Consider the following 18,858-nt stretch of genomic DNA (forward strand, 5'->3'; position numbering starts at 1 on the left):
CTATAATCAATGAGAGAATACAATAGTGTTTACCACTCAATTTCCCAAAGACCCAAATACACCCAACCTCACACACTCACAAAGGAAGAGAAAACAATGATACAAAGCAAAGAACAACTAGAGAGAATTTGTTTCTCTCTTTGGCAAAATGCCTTTCTTGCTATTTTTCTCTTCTACTCAACACTTGGTTAGATCCTTGGTTTGGATGCTTCAAATGAAACCATCTTCTTCCAATTTATAGCCAAAGATGCAAGAGTGTGAATGCAAACTCAAACTATTCATATGTTGGCTACCAACCATGGATGGCTACCAAACAATCCACCCTTTTTGACAAAGATAGCAAGCCAACATTGATTCACATGGGCAACTAACATTGACACACATGGGCAACTCCAAAATTCTTCTACATTTGAGCCAATTTTCAACAATCTCCACCTTGGCTCAAAACCTCGAAGCAACACTCTCAATGGTCGTCTCCCAATCCCCCATGGGGCAATCAACAACTTTGACAAATGCCAATTAAGTCTAAGCAGTGCTTAAACTTGAGCAACGAAACTGGCTTTGTCAACATATCCGCAGGATTCTCAGCGGTCACAATCTTTTGAAGAAGAATATCTCCCTCTTCAATTTCCATACCCAGTATCTTCCGAGCTTCTCCTAAGTCCTTCATCTCAAATTCATTACTCAGTTGAGTCTTCAACCTTTCAATCTCCACTTTGCTTTTACATGCTATAAGCATATCATCAACATATAAAAGCAGATAGATGAAGGTTCCATCTTGTAGTTTGCGAAAGTATACACAATGGTCATAATGACTTCTTGTGTACTTCTGCCCGATCATAAACCGATCAAATCGCTTATACCATTGTCTTGGAGACTGCTTCAAGCCGTACAATGATTTTTGCAATTTGCAAACCCAATTTTCTTTTCCAACAACCTTAAAACCTTCTGGCTGAGACATATAAATTTCTTCCTCCAAATCACCATGTAAGAATGCAGTCTTGACATCAAGTTGAGCCAACTCAAGGTCAAACTGTGCAACCAAAGCCAACAAAATACGAATAGAGGAATGTTTTACTATAGGAGAAAATACCTCATTGTAGTCAATGCCTTCCCTCTGAGCATAGCCTTTAGCTACTAATCTGGCTTTGAATCTTACATTGTCCTTTCCCAAAGATTCCATCTTCTTGGCATAAACCCATTTGCAACCAATTGCTTTCTTTTTACGACACTCATGATTCACCAATGCCGCAGACACCTCATCCAGTTTCACCTCGGATTTTCCATACAACAAAGTAGTTGTCAAATGATCATAATCATCAGGAAATGAATTTAACAAACATAGTGCCTTATCCTCGTCAGGAATTATCACATCAAGGTTTGCTAAATCAGCAAGTATTTTATTATAATCATTGAGGTGTTCATGCATAGAAATACCTGAGCGATATTGAAATCGGAAGAGTCGTTTCTTCAAGAAGAGCCGATTTTCTGCGCTCTTGGTCATATACTTCTCCTCCAATTTCATCCATAACTTCTTAGCAGAAGTTTCCTTCATATATGGGTATTTCAACTCCTTATCAAGGAACGATCGAATAGTGGCACAAGCATGGAGATTAATTCGAGTCCACTGCTTGTCATCAATATCTTCTGGTTTATCCTCCAGAACCATATCCAACTCTTGTTGATACAACACATCCATAACTTCACATTGCCACATACCAAAATTATTAGAGCCATTGAATTTATCAACCTCTAACCTTGTAGTGGCAATTGGATGTCTATTGGATGTAGGTGCCGACGAAGACGATGCCGACTCCTTCTCCTTCAAAACTTCGTCTTTTTCTCCAGCCATCAAATCTGCCCGGCACTATTCACTGCTACTGTAGCACAACACTATTCACGGGAGCACTGTAGCACCGACACTATTCACGTGCACTATTCACCCGTCACTGTAGCACCGACAGATTTTTCACTCCCACGAAACCCCAGTCGAAAAACTGGAGCTCTGATACCACTTGTTGTGCGGAAGCGTCAACCAACTTTGAGTGAAAAATAAATAACAACAGGCAGGAGAAAAATTGAACAAAATAATCAACAAGAACAACACCAAGATTTATCCTGGTTCGGCAATTGCCTACATCCAGTTTGGAGACGATGGAGTATTCCACTATAATCAATGGAGATATACAATAGTGTTTACCACTCAATTTCCCAAAGACCCAAATACACCCAACCTCACACACTCACAAAGGAAGAGAAAACAATGATACAAAGCAAAGAACAACTAGAGAGAATTTGTTTCACTCTTTGGCAAAATGCCTTTCTTGCTATTTTTCTCTTCTACTCAACACTTGGTTGGATGCTTCAAATGAAACCATTTGCTTCCAATTTATAGCCAAAGATGCAAGAGTGTGAATGCAAACTCAAACTATTCATATGTTGGCTACCAACCATGGATGGCTACCAAACAATCCACCATTTTTGACAAAGATAGCAAGCCAACATTGACTCACATGGGCAACTAACATTGACACACATGGGCAACTCCAAAATTCTTCTACATTTGAGCCAATTTTCAACAAAGAAGACTGTGAAAAGGGGTATGTTTTTATTGACAGGGATGGCACACATTTTCGGCACATCTTTAACTGGTTAAGGGATGCTACTGTTCCTTTGTTAGAAGAGCGTTGTAAATATTCAGAGCTTTTGAGAGAGGCAGAATATTTTCAACTAGTTGGTCTAACAGAAGAAATACATGCTTTTCTAAACAAGGAGGAGGACGATCAAATTGCAAAGTTGGATGCAGATTTTACGCGCAGGGATATCATCAACTTTATACTATCTAATGCTACAATGAAGTTTAGAGGTTTCAATCTCTCTGGCCTTGATCTTTCGAAACTAGACTTGACGAAGATAGATTTCAGTTATGCATGTCTGAGAAATGTGTGTTTCTCAGGTTGTGATCTTACACGCGTAAAATTTAATTATGTGGATGCCGAGGGTGCCATCTTTAACAATGCTACTACTTGACAAGTACTGAATTTGTAGGAGCAAATCTCCGTGACGCTTCGTTTGTTGATGCCAAGCTTCGCTTTACAAAGATAAAAAGTGCATGCTTGGTAAATTGTAGCTTTTTGAGAGCAATCTTGTATAATGCACACCTTTATGACGCTGATCTTACAAATGCAAATTTTGAGGCGGCTAGTCTGGAATGTGCAGCCTTGAAAAATCTCAAGGCCACGAATACTGCAAATTTTACGGATGCATATCTTATAAGTTCTGGCGTACAAGATGTGAATTTGCAACATTTGGTGGGTGCAAAGCTTGGCGTTGTTACTGCCTGCGGTAATGGGTTTATATGTAAGAAACCAGACGAAATTCGTTGAGACATCAATTTTTGCTGGCATTAATTCGTTGATAATATTTGTGCACATGTGATACTGGCCAGACATATTGCCCTACTTTTTGCAATATTTCTAACTTCGTTGAGCTTCTCTCATGTTTTTTTTTCATGTAATATATCTAATTTTCGTAATCTCTCTTTCCCCTCAATGAAATTTAGTTTGACAAATTTTGTTGTCGCATATAAAATATATCTACATGTAACTTCAAGTGAGAATGTTCGAGAACAATATAGGTAGAATTTTCTGATCGTATTCTTCTCCACAGAGGAATCCTATTTACACCATAAACTTTGTATTAACTTTGCTGTTGCTGTTGAATAATATATATATATATTCAACAATGCATGTGACAAATGAATTAATCATGCGACAACAAATGAATTAATCATGCACTCTCTAAATCGCTTGAACCAAATTCATATTGCGAGTATGTGGACAATTAAGAAAAAAAAATCCACAACTTTTTAGCTAACAAAAAAAAATCCATGATGAAAAGTTAGTTGATTATGATTGATACCTGGGAGGATGATAGCATTCTGGCGTTTCTCTGCCCAAGAAAACCTGTCGAGAGATGAAATATGATTAGCAAAAGGAAATATGTTACTAGACATGATATAGCTGAAGTATAAGGAAAGGCAAGGCAACAAACCAGAGCAACTTTTACCGGGCACCGGCACTAGCTGGACCAACTGCCTTGAACAGAGACATTGCAGTCATGGCAAGACCATTAGCAGCACCTCTTTGTTGTTGTCCTGTTGTTTAATCATGGTCAATCAAGACAAATTCTTCAGTTGAAGAATGACTTTTTTGTTTTGTTTTTAACAATGCAATATTTTAAACTACTCTAATGTATGGGAAGGAAGATCGGACTCAGGTTAAGGGAGAGGCGCAATAACCTTATCATGTATTAAACAAGTAAAGGGGAAAAACAAAAACTAGGTAATTATAAAGGTGCCATTACCACAGCATTGTTTTGGAGAGCGAACAGGCCAGTTACAATCGCAATCTAATTACAAATAAATACTTTAAATATGTTAGAAATGGACAAAAAGATAAGATATTGGAAGACATTATTCTTTAGATATATATAAATAAATAAGGAAGAAGTCATACGTGCACTTACAGATAAGACATTCTTAAGCATATGGATGCAATATTTATCAATAGGGAGAGGATGAACCCGGACAACTTTGCTATAAATGGAAAACTTGACAGCACAGGTATTGATAAAACCTACATATACGAAAAAAATAATGTCAAGAAATATACAAGAGGGCTCGAGCGCTAAGTGATGTGCATGACAAAGAAAAATGAAGAGAAAGCACAGGAGCTGAAAAGTTTACCCCTCCAATGCGAGCAATCATTATAGATATACTGAAAATAAATTTTAAAACCGTATAGCCTTGGGGCTATACTCTGTTTAAAATAGAAAAAAAGTATAGCCGCGCGGCTCTACTCCTTGGGCGCTGGGCGGGCCTTCATATATTCATATATGGTATAGCCGGAATATATGGTATAACCGGCCGGCTATACGAGATTCTTTTTGAAATTTTTTAAGAAATATTTTTTTTAAATAGTATAGCCGCACAGCTCTAATCGTTTGACACGAGGCACCTAGCTAGGCCCGGGCGCGTCCTTTACCAGATTTGCCACAAATTGTGATGTGCTATTATTATTCATTCCTATGTGGTATTATTATTCATTCCTATGGATGTATGCAATGTAAGAACCCAAAACAAAATATCAAAAAGAAAGAAAATATCTAAAAAGGTAAGGAAAATATCTTTTAGCGAAATGATCAAATTGCCCTCGCATATTTTAATGGGGAAAATTTTGACTTTTTAATCGGGAAAGAATTTGGGAATTCCGCCTACGCCATTACGTAGAGCGCGGCGAAAGGAGTTCGTAGACACGGAGTAGACCCGAATCGGAGACGTAACGAAGAAGTTATGGTTTAAAAACCGCGAGGGGCAAAATGGTAATTTGGTCAAAAAGTCAGATTTTTATAGCTCTCTCTTCTCCCCCGTCAGCCCTCTCTCTCTCCTCCCGTTCGAATTCAACAGCGACCTCCGCGCCTTCAGACCGCTACCCCGGCCACCACACTTGGGGCCGATCTCCGGGACCGGTCCCAAATGAACCACGACACGACGGCGAACAACCCTCGACCCAGCGCCGCCGCTGCCGTGGCCTGAGTCGGCCGGAAAAAGCCATGGAAGCCGACGGTGCGACACGAACTTCCAGCCGCTCGATCTCCTCCGTTTCTCAACCAAATCAGTCGAGTGAGGTATGGATTTTCATCTATTTTTCGTGCTCTATCTGCTGGTTGGCTGGGTTTAGATCGATTCGATCTCTAGATCACTCGATTTTCGACTTGAAGTTTGGTCGAAACTTTGGCCGCTCGAAACTAGCATTTCCAGTCACTTTTTGGGGGTAGTCCAAGAACAAAAGTGACTCCAAATGGGGTGTTTTACCTAGGATAGGAGTTTGGAGTCTCGATTCCACGATTTTCCGGCACACCCGAATCGCTTTAGACACCCGATCTGCCCCGCGCGTGTGGCGGCGCGTGGGCCAGGGTGGTGGCACGCTCTGGCCAGTTTTGAGGTCCTCTTGTCGCCACGAGCGCGTGGGATTTCGCGGATCTCGATTCGGAGTCCGTTTGAGCCCCGAACGGATTTTCCATATCGCGCGATCCGTGGGTGCAGTATCGTTTAGTCGTTGGATCGCGCTGAATTTTGGATATGTCGGTCTACGTGATTTCAGGATCGCGTAGGATTCGACGGATCGCGAATCGGAGTCCCGGATACTCCGGAATCGCGAACCCTGGGGCTAGGGTTAGGGTTTTAAGCGATAACGCGATTTTGGCCAATCCGACCGTCCGATTCGGACCAATTTCGCAGAACTTGGTTCCCGCCCATGAGAAACCTTCCGGGAAGCTCAGATTGGCCATTAGAGACCGTGGACCCATGGGGTCCCGGATCGGCCGATCGGGCAGCTCATCGCTTACCAAGGTTCTGGGTCTCTTGAGGCCGGCCTAACTAATTAAAAAGCTGAGGCGGGCATAGGAATAACTGGAATAAGTGTTTGTATTTCTAGGAGCCGGGGGCAGGATGTTTAGTTGAATTTCGTTTTATTCAGCAGTTTATTAATTTAATTTTTCGGGGTAATCAGGTATCAGGAGCCCGACAGAATTTTAAAAGGAGACCTCCGAGGGATCGAAGTAGCTCGGACCATCTGTGAGTGGACCTTCTTTTTATAAATCAGATTTCATGAATGAATTAATGTGCTTTTATATGAATTGATGTGCTTTTATATAAATCAATTTTATAAATGATTTTATATAAATGAGTTTTATAAATGAGTTTATTTGAGTAAGTTTCTTCATTCAGTCTTTGAGTAAGTTTTATTACGATTTTGAACATGATCAGTACAGTAATAGTTCTATAAGTCGGTGCTGCTTATTTACCAGTTAGAGAAACAGAGTTTGAATTTCGAATCAGTTGAGACCGCAGCACGACTTGAGTTTTACAGTTATTCTTCAGATAGTCTTTTTTTAAAGGAATTTATTTTAAAACCACCTCGTACCCATTTTCTTTATGGTGATTACCCAGAGTCGGACCGATGTCTACGGACATCCAGTCTGATTATAGTTCAGTCAGTGCACTTGACTTGCCTCACGAGTTTCGGGGACGCTCGGACCGTGAGTGCCAGGATTTGCGGCTCGGCAGACTTGGTGTCCCGAGACCTGCCAGGATTGCGGCTCGGCTGACTTTATGTCCCCGAGACCTGCCAGGATTGCGGATCAGGCTGACTACGGTCCCCTGTATCCTGCCAGAGCGACTCGAGTTGACTTGGTGTCATCGAGGAATCTGCCGGCGGGACAGGCTGATCATAGTCCCCTGATTTCGCCAGTTTGCGGCTCGGGTAAGTCTGTGTGACGCCCGAGACCTGCCAGGGAATTGACGGAAGTGACAGGGGTACATACTGGTGGTATTTTCAAAGGATTCTGAGTTTCTTTATTAAATGTTGATTTTCAGCTACTATAAATCAGTTTTTCTGATTTTTCAGACATAGATCCCTTTTTATTTGTTCAGTTATGAAAGGTCTGAGTACAGAGTTTTTATACGCGTTTGATTTCAGTACTTTTATGAAAGTTTTGAATTCAGTGGTTTGTATGAAACTTTCAAGCTTGAATATGACTGATATAGAATGCCTTGAATTGACTATGCGTGATATAAAAAGTAAGTATTCAGTTTTATTTAGCTAAATTTCTTTTACAATGGGGGATATTATGTTTATGAGAATTGTTTTGAAGAACATTATTTTATGGTCCACTCACATTTTCAACCTGTTTTTCGCCCCCAGGCCGTAGAAGTACGCGGGATCCACCACCGGGCCAATCATAGTTTCTGCGTCAAGGTAAAGTTTTGCAGAAAATCCTTGCACCCTTGAAAACCCTAGAAAATGCTCTGATATCATGTTGAACATAAAGAATTGAGGTTGGAATCTGTTTGTTGACTTAGTCTGGCTGTTGGTAGGGTTTCTGAGATTGTTTGACAGATGAAAATTTTGGGTTAAATCAAAAATACAGGGGAGGTTCTGCCGAATTTTCGGCAGAAGTCTAAGGAAATTTAAAAAGAAATTGAAGTCAGAAGGGTAAAAAGGTCTTTTGTGTCCGACATTCGCCAGGTGTCGGACACGCACAGGACTTGGCTCGAATTCCAAAGTGGAAATTGGGTCGGGTCCTGTCATGCAATGTGTTGGCGGTATGCTTCATAGGTTTGCTTATTTGGGTTGTGTTTTACATTGGAATACTTGTTTTTTCAGGTCATTTGTGTGAAATGTGAAGGTAAATCCAAACATGCATACTGCCTATTTTCAGGTCGTGTGAATTCTGGATTTGGAACGATACATAGACAAGTAACTAACTCCCTTATGAATTTTAAAGGACCACTTTACATTTAGTATCATGATTCCAAGGGTTGTAGACTACTCAAGAATTTCAAATCCCAAGTTTTATGTTGAAATTGAATAAAGGACTAAAAATGCTTGCTTATTTCTTTAGAGTTCAATCCTTCCCTTCTTTCCCCCAACTAAATCCCTAAAACCCTAAAGATTGCCCATATTACCATTTATTAGCTCTCCGAAGTTCAAACGCAGCCCCAAATCCATAACTTAGTTGCTTTCAGATTTCATGCAACCTATTTTCTTTGAATCCTACTGAAACTCTACTATGCCAAAAGTTAAAAATACAAGTTGACAAACCTTAAAGGCCACCATATATGCAGTTGTAGGCTGATTATTTAAGCTGTCCTACATCAAAATATTCTTTTTACTTGTTATTTCTGGATCAAACTTGTACTTGTTCAACAGCAGTGATAAGATTGTTAATAAATCAAGATTGGCTGCTTGTTTTAATTTAGTGTGATTCAAGTAACCCCTTAAAGGGGTTTGTCGTTTGTTAATGAACTAATTCTTATACAGTTACTACTGAGCATCATTCAATTTCTCTACCTCAATGTTTGTAGGATTTCATGGAAGATTATGAGATAACTGTGCCTTTTCAATCCCTTCAAGCTCTAGGATGCCATGCTGATGGAGTTTGCCCCAAGAAAAAAGCTGGTGATATCTGCACAACTGCTGTCCATGATTTTGAAGGTGATCAAACCTACAGTGAGAAGCCAGGCCACAATTTCACTTTAACAGCTGATTTTGATACTATTGATGTCTCAAGTTACGATGCTCTTGTAATCCCTGGAGGTCGAGCTCCAGAATATGATGAGAAAGTTATTGAAATAGTGAAGCAAATCGTGGAAGCTGGGAAACCAGTTGCATCCATCTGCCTGATAACAGAAAGGGCAGAGAAGGAGAATTTCAGAGATATCAGAGAAAGAGAAATAGAGAAGACTAGAGGATTTCTGAGTTTTGATTTCAATCAACTAACTTTTACAAAGCATAGCCCACTCTTATGTAAACAGATCACAGAGGGGCTTAACTGACTAACCAGTGACCACACAGCTTAGCTGTCTAACTAATACACGTGCTAGGTACCAGACTTTAACAAACTTACTGACTTGCTAATCACAGTTAACACTGCCATGGGCAGCAGATTTTAGCAGCTGCTGGTGTTCTGCAGGTAAGGTTATCAACATAATCATTTACGAGCAGAGCAGTTCCCCACTTAATACTTTTCTTTTTCCGCCAGACTACACATTTGTTTCCTGAAACTTGATGCAAAGTCCTTAACCTTTAAGTTTATCAATCAAGTCTAATTATAAATTTTACTAATTCAATTACGTGCTTTTGACAACCACAATAATTATTTTGTTACGAATTTTACTGATTTTCCGTCTGTTACCACCAAGACTAGGCTAAGATAGGGAATCACCTAGCAAGGTTAGGGTATAAGCTAGGCAGTTTCTGTGTCTTATAATGTGTTAGGTGGAGTGTGGTGAATCGTCAGACTTGTAAGTGGGACATTACTTATCTTCTATGTACATAAAGTGGCATCAGAGTGAAGATTCTATTGGAAAGTCCAAAAGCAACCACCTTGAAGTTCTGCACTGTTTGTTTCTGATTCTTCTGATTGATGGTGAATTTACTTATTTGCACATTATGAAGTTTTTAGCATGCCCTTGTTGTTATCCACTGCCTACATTTATAGGGAAAGAAATGCACTGCATACCCAGCAGTGAAGCTTAATGCGGTTTGTCGGGAGCAACATGGCTGGAACCTGATCCAATAGATCGTTGCTTCACTGATGGAAATTTGGTTACTGGAGCAGCATGGCCAGGCCACCCGGAGTTCATTTCGCAACTGATGGCATTGCTTGATATTCAAGTACCATTCTTGTTGTTGTTTACTTGGTCAGCCGCTTGCATGTGATATACTTAATTCATGAAAGATTAAGACAAGGATGATATGCTGCCTTTTGTATCAATGAGGGACCAAGTAATAATCTGTTTTTGATCCGTATATGCCATGTTCCATGCAAGTAAGTTCTGTCTTGCCTGCGAATCCCAATCCTGATGTCAGATTGTATGCTATTCCTAACATAGGGAATGAATATCGTGACTATTGGGATAACATATTCATATGCCTATTACTTGTGCTTTTATATTGAGATTTTAATTTATCAGCAGAGGCGATGAATATTGTGACTATTGGGATAATATATTCTTACCTGTGCTTTATATTGAAACTAGCAGGAAAGCCCGCGCGATGCTGCGGGTTTTGAAATTGCGTAGACAAAGTTAGACTGTTCATATATATATAATGAGATTTAATTTATAACATTATAAAGGAGTGTAAGTTGGAAAAAAGCATGTAATAACATATTTTACAGGCTACTTGTTATGTTAAAGTACTACACTTGTTTTTATATACATTGAGATGTTTATAATAGGAAGTAGACATCAAAATAGCAAAATTTGGATAGTGTTGTACAGCATGCTATTTAATTGGGCGAGCTTTGTTTTGCACTTTCTTCATGATTTTTTTTTCTCTTTGATGGAGGTCTTGACCCTGTTATAAAAAAAAGTGAGAAAATAGTAAATGTTAATATTGATGAATGGGGAAAATTGACTTAGGACAATAATCATAAACATTTAATTATGTATAAACAGGAATAATATAATTTATCAATTTAATAAGAAAGTTATAAATAGTTTTCCAATCTAGGAAATACAAAGTTACAAAATTAAGAGAACTAATGAGCAAGCTGTAGATGGTTTTCTAATTGAAGTAATACAAAGTAAACATATTTTAAATTTTGTGTTTATCTAAAGGAAAAGTTGGAGAGAGGCAAAATAATTATGGTTGAATAATTTGAAGAGAAATTGGAAAAAAGGGTGTAAATATAATGTTTAGGTTTTTAATTCTCTTATGTATTAGGAATATATGACTTTTTTGCTGTTATTTAGAGCAAAAATTATTTAAGGGTTTGACATTTCTGTTAAAAAACGGGCAGAACCTACCTTGAAAAATGGACATTTTCCCAAAAAATTTACCTGTAAATATGACAATTTAATAGTATTTCCAAACATTCAGCATGCAAAAATTTGATTTATTGTTAATCCAATAGTGGTTGGTTTTTTGACCTATATAATAAGTAGAGAGAATCTTATAATATATTAAAACAAAGCATCAATCAGAACATGACAGAAGGTATGAATAATTGAATATTATGGATGTAATATGTATTTAAATGAGATGAGTGAATTAGAGAATACAAACTCTATTTTTGGGGTAGAAGTGCTGGTTGGCAAATTCTCCATGCTTGATTTTTTCTTTAAGCCAGTGATTGGTAAATCAGAATCTGATACAATTTCCTCCATGCTTTTTGTTGTGACCATTTTTTCAGATTCGGTTTCGGTTTGAACATGACTTAAAGAAATGCTAAATGAAAAAGAAAGAAATATATTGGTAAATGTTAGAATATGTGTAAATATTGATATAAAGGAGTTAATTATTATATCAATTCTAACCTTTTTGGTTTTTTTGATGGACGAAAGGTGAATAGAGCTCTTTTGACAGCGTCTCTGTATCTTTTTTTTGAAATTGGGGTAACTTCTGTTATAGAAGCATCAGCTGAACTTGTGGAAGATGCACTTGGAATTTGCTTTGAGAGAAGTGGGGTAATGGGTGGAACCATTTGGGCGCCAATGTTTTCTGTATCATGTGCAGCCAAACTTTTGTCAGATGATTGCGGTGTTGGTTCAATAAGTGGCATTGTGTCATCGAAGATTGCTTGAATGAGTAGATCATTTCTGTTGAAATCACTTCTCATGCTTCCAAATCGAAGTTGGAAAATTTTAACTTGTCCTCTTGTTTGCAGAATCACATCTGGTAATTGTTGTTGGTCGGTAAAACCTCTTTGAACAACCAATTCATTGCAAGAAATTTTAAACAGTTGTTCTGCTGGTCTTCCAATTATGATAGCATTAGTTTCATCAGTTGAATCTTCAAGCACCAAGCTCACTTTGAACCTGTATGTAAAATATATGTAATGTTTTAATAATTTATAATGATTGTGTTTAAATTATGGGAAAATAAAATGAAACAAATTGTTGAGATTTGTATTACCAAGGGAGAGGAATTTGATTATTGTGTTTTGGGCACAAAAGTTCATCACGGTGGGCAGCAGTTCGAAGTTGTTTAAAGCAAGATGGACATGCTTTATACCACCAACCATTACGGATGTCAAAACGCGTAATAGCTGCTCTGCATAAAATGGGAGTGTCCTAAAACATATTTAAAAAATATCTATTAATATAGCAAAGGTTTTTAGTGTAATTATTTGGTAATTCTTGATTATTTTCTATTAAGATTTTTAGACCTTGTCTTGATGTAACCCTGGATAATGCAACGTAAAGTTGTCCATGAGTGAATACAGGTTGAGAAAGATATAGTCCAACTTGTTTTAATGATTGGCCTTGACTTTTATTTATTGTCATTGCATAACATGGTCTAATTGGGAATTGACGCCTTTTAAAAATGAAAGGCCATTTGTTTTCAGTTGCTGTAAGGCTTATTCGAGGTATGAAAACTTTGTGACCAATATTGCTACCAGCAAGTATTTTTGCTTCAATAATTTTATCATACAATTGTGTAATAACTAATCGTGTTCCATTACATAAGCCTGCGGATTGATTTAAGTTTCTCAATAGCATGATGGGCATTCCTATTTTTAAAGCTAAATAGTATGAAGGTAAACCATTGAATTCAAGTTTGTTTAAAAATTCTGTAGGATATAGAATAGTAAGATTTTCAGAATTTTCAGATGATGAGCATAAAGAATCTGAGCTTAAATAAATGCGCTCTTGTCCAGGTAATAAATCAATTGCATAGTTATTTATTTCAGTTACAGTTGTGTTTCGAGGTGTTACAATAGCTCGTTCTCTTAAATAAGTAAAATTGTTGAAATTTCTTTCAAAATTTGGGTATGTTGCTAAAAAAAATGGAATGAATAGGATGTGTGTATGAATGTATAAGCAAATCTGGAGGAATTTTGATCCAAGATGCATCTTTATCATTTGGATCATCTATATCAATAATTTGACCATTACCGATGCGTAAAATCCATGTAGCAAAATCATTTAATTTTTGTTTTTCTTCAATGTTTAATCCATTTTTCGACAGTCTCATATTTTCTTTTAAATGGAATATTTTAAAAAAAGGCCATAAATAAGAACTATTGAGAGAGGCATCTATTATTTCTTCTCTTGTTCCTCCTGGAATAACTGGTAATATTTGTCTGAAGTCACCACCTAATAATAAAGGTTTTCCACCAAATGGAACATTGTTATCTAAAGGATTTAAATGTGATAAAATATCTGAAAGTGATTTATCTAATGCTTCAAAGCAATGTTTGTGATTCATAGGAGCTTCGTCCCAAACAATTAAAGCAGCTTTTTCAATTAATTTGGCAAGATGAGTTCCTTTTTTTATTTGACATGTTGAGCAATTGTTAATAATTAAGGGAATTTTAAATCTAGAGTGAGCTGTTCTACCACCTGGTAATAATAATGATGCTATTCCTGATGAAGCAACAGCTAAAACAATATTTCCTTGGGATCGAATTTTACTTATTATGGTATGCCACAAAAAAGTTTTCCCTGTTCCTCCATGACCGTGGACGAAAAAAAGACCTGGCATTTTTTCTTCAACAGTTTTTACAACACAATCATATACATCTTTTTGATCTTTGTTAAGTTGTGTAACTAAAATGGCGTGTTCTTTTTCTAAATTATTATAATCGTAATTTAATTCTTCTCTAAGCAATTTATTTCTAAGTTCTAACATTTTGCGGCATAAAGTTGTGAAATTGATTCGGAGACATCTCGAGGATGTACATGGTTTTGTAGAGGTACCATCTCGGGACTTCTTGATTTTTAAAGTCGTTATGTATTACATTTCCATACTCATTATTTACCTTTTTTTCGTTGGGTTTCAGAAACAAAGGTAGAAAAGTTAAGTTTTGTTTTCATTCTGATTTTTTTATCATGGTTATAAGGTAGATTGAGACTCCAATACTCTCTAGATCTACACCAGAAGGTGCCCGAGATTATTTAGTGCCCTCAAAAGTTCAGGTACCTTACAGTTTTTTAGCTGGCACTCACTTCTTTTTTGGTGAATCACTCACTTCGTCTGGTCTGCTATACACTACTCAGAAAGCCTGTGAATCCCCCACTTACATTTTATTTTAAGTTTACTTAGCTGGTTACTTCCATTTATCTTGGCTTTTGAGCTTATTTGCTCTAATGTGTAATTTGAAGCCAGGAACATTTTATGCTTTGCCTCAAAGTCCACAACTGTTCAAGCAAATGTTAATGGTTTCTGGTTTTGATAAGTATTATCAAATAGCAAGGTAAATATATTGTTGTCTTTCTGTCTCATTCTTTTCTTGGTAGATTTTCTGCTTTCCTTCAATAAGCCTGTTACTTCACATGATCATTTTCCTTAGATGCTATGATAATAAATCAAAGAGTATGATCGTTATGCAGACTCTCAACCGAAATTGGAAAAGTCCAACTTTGCGTTTCTTTTTGTAGGTGCTTTCGAGATGAAGATCTAAGAGCTGATAGACAACCTGAATTCACACAGCTTGATATGGAGCTTGCTTTCACTCCTTTGGAGGAGATGCTGAAGCTTAATGAAGATTTGATTAGAAAGGTTAGTTATTAGTTGGCTCCTATTAATCAAAGAGAGAGGGAAAGGGGTGAGAAAACTTAGCCTTTGAAATATGACATCTCTTTAACATCCATCTGCACATTACTGGGCAATTAGAAATCTATCTGTGCTTTTTGCAGGTTTTTCTAGAGATCAAAGGTGTACATCTCCTAAACCCTTTTCCTAGGCTTACGTATGCTGAAGCAATGAGTCGATATGGTTCAGACAGGCCAGATATTAGATTTGATCTTGAGTTAAAAGATGTAATCATCTTTCCCTTGACTTACATGTTTTGTAGTTAATGGATTTCATATTGCAGATAATAGATTATAGACATCCCTGGCTGCAGTTCACTGTTTCTTAAAATTTATACTGGATACAGTTTAATAACATTATGTTTGCATCTTTAAAAGTTGTTTTATCAACTTCAAAAGATTTATCTGGTATAGTTGAGTTTTTTTTTCTTTAAGAATACTGTTCTCTTATTCTACTATGGCAGAGCAGCTGCAATACAACCAGCTTTTGAAGTTGGAAAAGATTTATCTGGTATAGTTGAGTTTTTATTCTACTATGGCTTCAGTTTGTTTCCAACCAGCTTCTTTTGTTCTCCCAGCTGCTCTTATTTATCTTGTTTCCAACCAGCTGCTCTGCCATACGCACTTTGGTATCTACTATGGATCCAACAAATACCGAGCAGTTTCTGAGTCGTTGCTCTGCCAGACCAGGTGATCTTATCTTGTTTGCAGTGGGTCATCATTCATCAGTTAATAAAACTCTAGATCGACTACGGGTCTATCTGGCACATGAGCTTGGTTTGGTTGATGATGTAAGTGTTACTATCAAATTATAAGGTGAATACTGATCATAGTTCTTCTCATTTGCTGACTCTTTTTCTTTTGGAAACAAACACACTGTTCTCCCATGGCTGCCCCCCAACCAGCTGGTTGGAAACAAACTGAAGCCAGGGCTTTGTCTCTGCAAACCAAACCCTCTCAACGAAGGAGGAGGGGCAAAAACGGAAACAAAAAAAGCTGTTTAGTCAAGGGCAGTTTCGTCAATTCACTGTGCAGCAGGAAAAAAAAAACAGAAACAGCAGAAAAATGAGGGGCATTTCCGTCATTACACTGTGCTTAGCTACAGTATTTAGTTGCATTGGGCTTTAGTATATATAGAATGTTGAAGATTTAGACCGTGAACAAATTAAAGAAAAACAAAAGTTCATATCCTTAATTTTCTTTATAAAAAAAAGAATGGAAGATTAATTGAAAGCGAGGTACAAGTTCAAGGGGCAAAACATAATTAACTCTTGAGATAAAAGTTTCTTGTTATTGTCGTTTAAAATAGCAAAGGACCCACTATTGTAGTGGTTTGGAATATTTACTCCCTCAGGTAAGGTTTTGGGTTCGAGTCCTAGCATCTGTGTTGTGTGTGTGTTTAATATGTTATCGCTCCTTTCAATAAGAAAGGTCCTTAAAAAATAAATAAATAAATAAATAAATATATATATATATATATATATATATATATATATATATATATATATATATATATATATATATAAGAAAAACAACTAAGAGTAGGACATTTTTTGAGTGTCAATTCTCATTCTAATATGCAAGGCTTATATTTCATGTGATTAAAAATATTTATTCTGCTGCAGAGGTAGTTCATCCCTCCCCAACTTGTATCACTCCCCCAAAAAAAAAATTCTAATCTAACCTCCTCCTCCTCCTGGCAGACCAATTTTGAATGGTGTCCCTTATTTCTAAAACCCCTAAATTGCGAAGTCGGAGACTGAGACTTTTGAGCAAAAGAAAAAAAGAGTCGGAGACAGAACCGTTCGGCAACAAAAATATCGTAAGGCAGACCCTCAACCAGAAGGCAGCAGCAGTATGAGATAAATTTACAGAGGAAGCTCCGAGTCTTGGTCAGTAGAGAGGCGTTGCCGCATATCCATCAAAATCTCTGAGGTAATATTTTCTCCCTAGACTTCATGTTCATTTCTATTCAGCAGAGAATACCTTTTGGGTTCTAACTTCTAATAATTACTAGGCTTGGAATCTCATCGAAATGCTCATGACCCGTTTGCAAAAACTCACAACAGCATCTGTTTTGAAATGGGTTTCTTCTAGTTTTGCTGAAAACCACCTTAGATTATCAAGAACCCCACTTAAGCCAATTTTCCCCAATGCCCAAACCCTTAGGCTTTACAGTTCAAGAAGAGGTCTTGAAACTGAAAATTCTGTAAACTTGGAGAACACTCTGACGTCTAATGGAGAAAATGCTGCTCGAATTTCTCGAGTTATTATAAAAGAAGCACAGGCTGCGTTGTTGGATTATTTGCATTGTACTAGAGGCTTGCAGTTCATGGATGCAGAAAATATGAGTAAAAACTCGCCACATTTTCTTGAGAAGCTGTTGAGAAGGGTGGATAATGAAAATGAAGATGAAGTTGGGTGGTCAATTGCCCGGTACTTGAGGTATCACCCTATTAATGAGTTTGAACCTTTCTTTGAGAGCTTGGGCTTAAAACCTTCTGAGTATGTTCCTTATCTTCCTCGTAGTTTGATGTTCTTGACTGATGATGGTTTGTTGCTTCATAATTATACTGTTTTGTGTCGTTATGGGATTGCACGCAATAAGATAGGAAAGATTTATAAAGAAGCAATAGAAGTCTTTCAATATGATTTTGAGGTTTTGCCATCAAAACTTCAGGCTTATGAAGAACTAGGTATCAGCCAATCTGCTTTGATTAAGTTTATTGTTGCTAGTCCTTATCTTTTAATTGGGGATGTGAATGCTGCATTTGTTGAGGTATTGGAAATATTGAAGAGTTCTGGATTTGAAACCTGTTGGATTGAGGAGAATTTGTTGGAAGAACATTCTTATAATTGGAGCCGGATGCTTGAAGTTCTACATTGGTTTAGTGAGAAGGGTTGCAGTGATGAGCAGTTGGGTGTACTAATTGGTCAGCACCCAGATATTTTATTTGAGGGATCAGGGAGAACAACATTTTCACTAATTGGATTCTTATTGAAATTTGGATTCACTATGAGCCGGATATATTCAATGTTTCTGCAGTTTCCAAAAATTCAAGTTATGAAATTTGTTTTGAATTTGAGGAATTGCTTTTTGGTCTTTAATAAGATTGAGATGGAGGTTGCAGAGATCGGGAAGATTATCCGTTCTCACCCCCTGTTACTGGGTTCAATTGCTATAAAAAAAACCAACACCTTACTTACTGGATTGAACGTCGGAAAGAAGCGCCTGTCTAGGTACATACAGGAGAACCCAGAAGAATTGAAGAATTTGGTTTTGGGTAGAAGAGTTGAGCCACTTCCAGCAGCCAAAGAGGACCAAAAATCAAAGGCACAGAAGCTTGAGTTCTTGTTAGACAAAGGTTTTGTAGAGAACTCAAACAAAATGAAAGCAGCACTAAAGGTATTTCGAGGCAAAGGAACCGAGCTTAAAGAAAGATTTGATTGCATTGTGAATGCTGGTTTGGATCGCAAGGATGTCTGTAAAATGATTGAAGTATCCCCGCAAATACTTAACCTGAAAAAGGGTGTGATAGAAAAGAAGATTGATTTTCTTGTAAATCATTTGGGTCACCCCGTATCATCTCTGGCGTCCTTTCCATCATATCTTTCCTATAGAACTGAAAGGGTCAAGTTTAGGGTATTCATGTACAATTGGCTCGAAGGTCAAGGAGTGGTAGGCCCTAGGCCTGCCTTGAGCACTATTGTTGCAATGTCAGATGCTAAATTTTTGAAGGTATATGTAAATC

The 18,858-nt window shown here is 37.5% G+C and overlaps 2 protein-coding genes, 1 long non-coding RNA gene and 2 pseudogenes across 3 annotated transcripts; 4 read left to right on the plus strand and 1 right to left on the minus strand.

The window, feature by feature from the left end:
- The first annotated feature begins 2,584 nt into the window (after positions 1-2,584).
- Positions 2,585-3,386, plus strand: LOC117613543 (annotated as a pseudogene).
- A 1,162-nt stretch (positions 3,387-4,548) lies between these two features.
- Positions 4,549-10,286, plus strand: LOC117613544 (annotated as a pseudogene).
- Positions 10,287-10,666: 380 nt separating this feature from the next.
- Positions 10,667-11,994, minus strand: LOC117613547. Its single transcript, XR_004583740.1, has 3 exons — positions 11,888-11,994; positions 11,637-11,798; positions 10,667-10,925 (listed from the first exon to the last, which is right to left on the minus strand). It is a non-coding gene; the product is annotated as an uncharacterized LOC117613547 (long non-coding RNA).
- A 2,571-nt stretch (positions 11,995-14,565) lies between these two features.
- LOC117613545 (aspartate--tRNA ligase, chloroplastic/mitochondrial-like) lies at positions 14,566-15,800 on the plus strand. The gene is made up of 5 exons (XM_034342155.1): positions 14,566-14,769; positions 14,954-15,074; positions 15,212-15,334; positions 15,454-15,514; positions 15,652-15,800. The coding sequence occupies exons 1-5, from the start codon at positions 14,663-14,665 to the stop codon at positions 15,798-15,800; spliced, it is 561 nt and encodes a 186-aa protein (XP_034198046.1). The 5' UTR covers positions 14,566-14,662.
- A 922-nt stretch (positions 15,801-16,722) lies between these two features.
- Positions 16,723-18,851, plus strand: LOC117613546 (transcription termination factor MTEF18, mitochondrial-like; the record flags this gene model as incomplete). Its single annotated transcript, XM_034342156.1, has 2 exons — positions 16,723-17,041; positions 17,124-18,851. A coding segment is annotated over exon 2 (1,710 nt), but the record flags the coding sequence as incomplete, so codon positions are not given.
- Between the last annotated feature and the right edge of the window lie 7 nt (positions 18,852-18,858).

Source organism: Prunus dulcis, unplaced genomic scaffold (assembly GCF_902201215.1).
Source record: "Prunus dulcis unplaced genomic scaffold, ALMONDv2, whole genome shotgun sequence".
In the NCBI taxonomy this organism is placed as follows: domain Eukaryota; kingdom Viridiplantae; phylum Streptophyta; class Magnoliopsida; order Rosales; family Rosaceae; genus Prunus; species Prunus dulcis.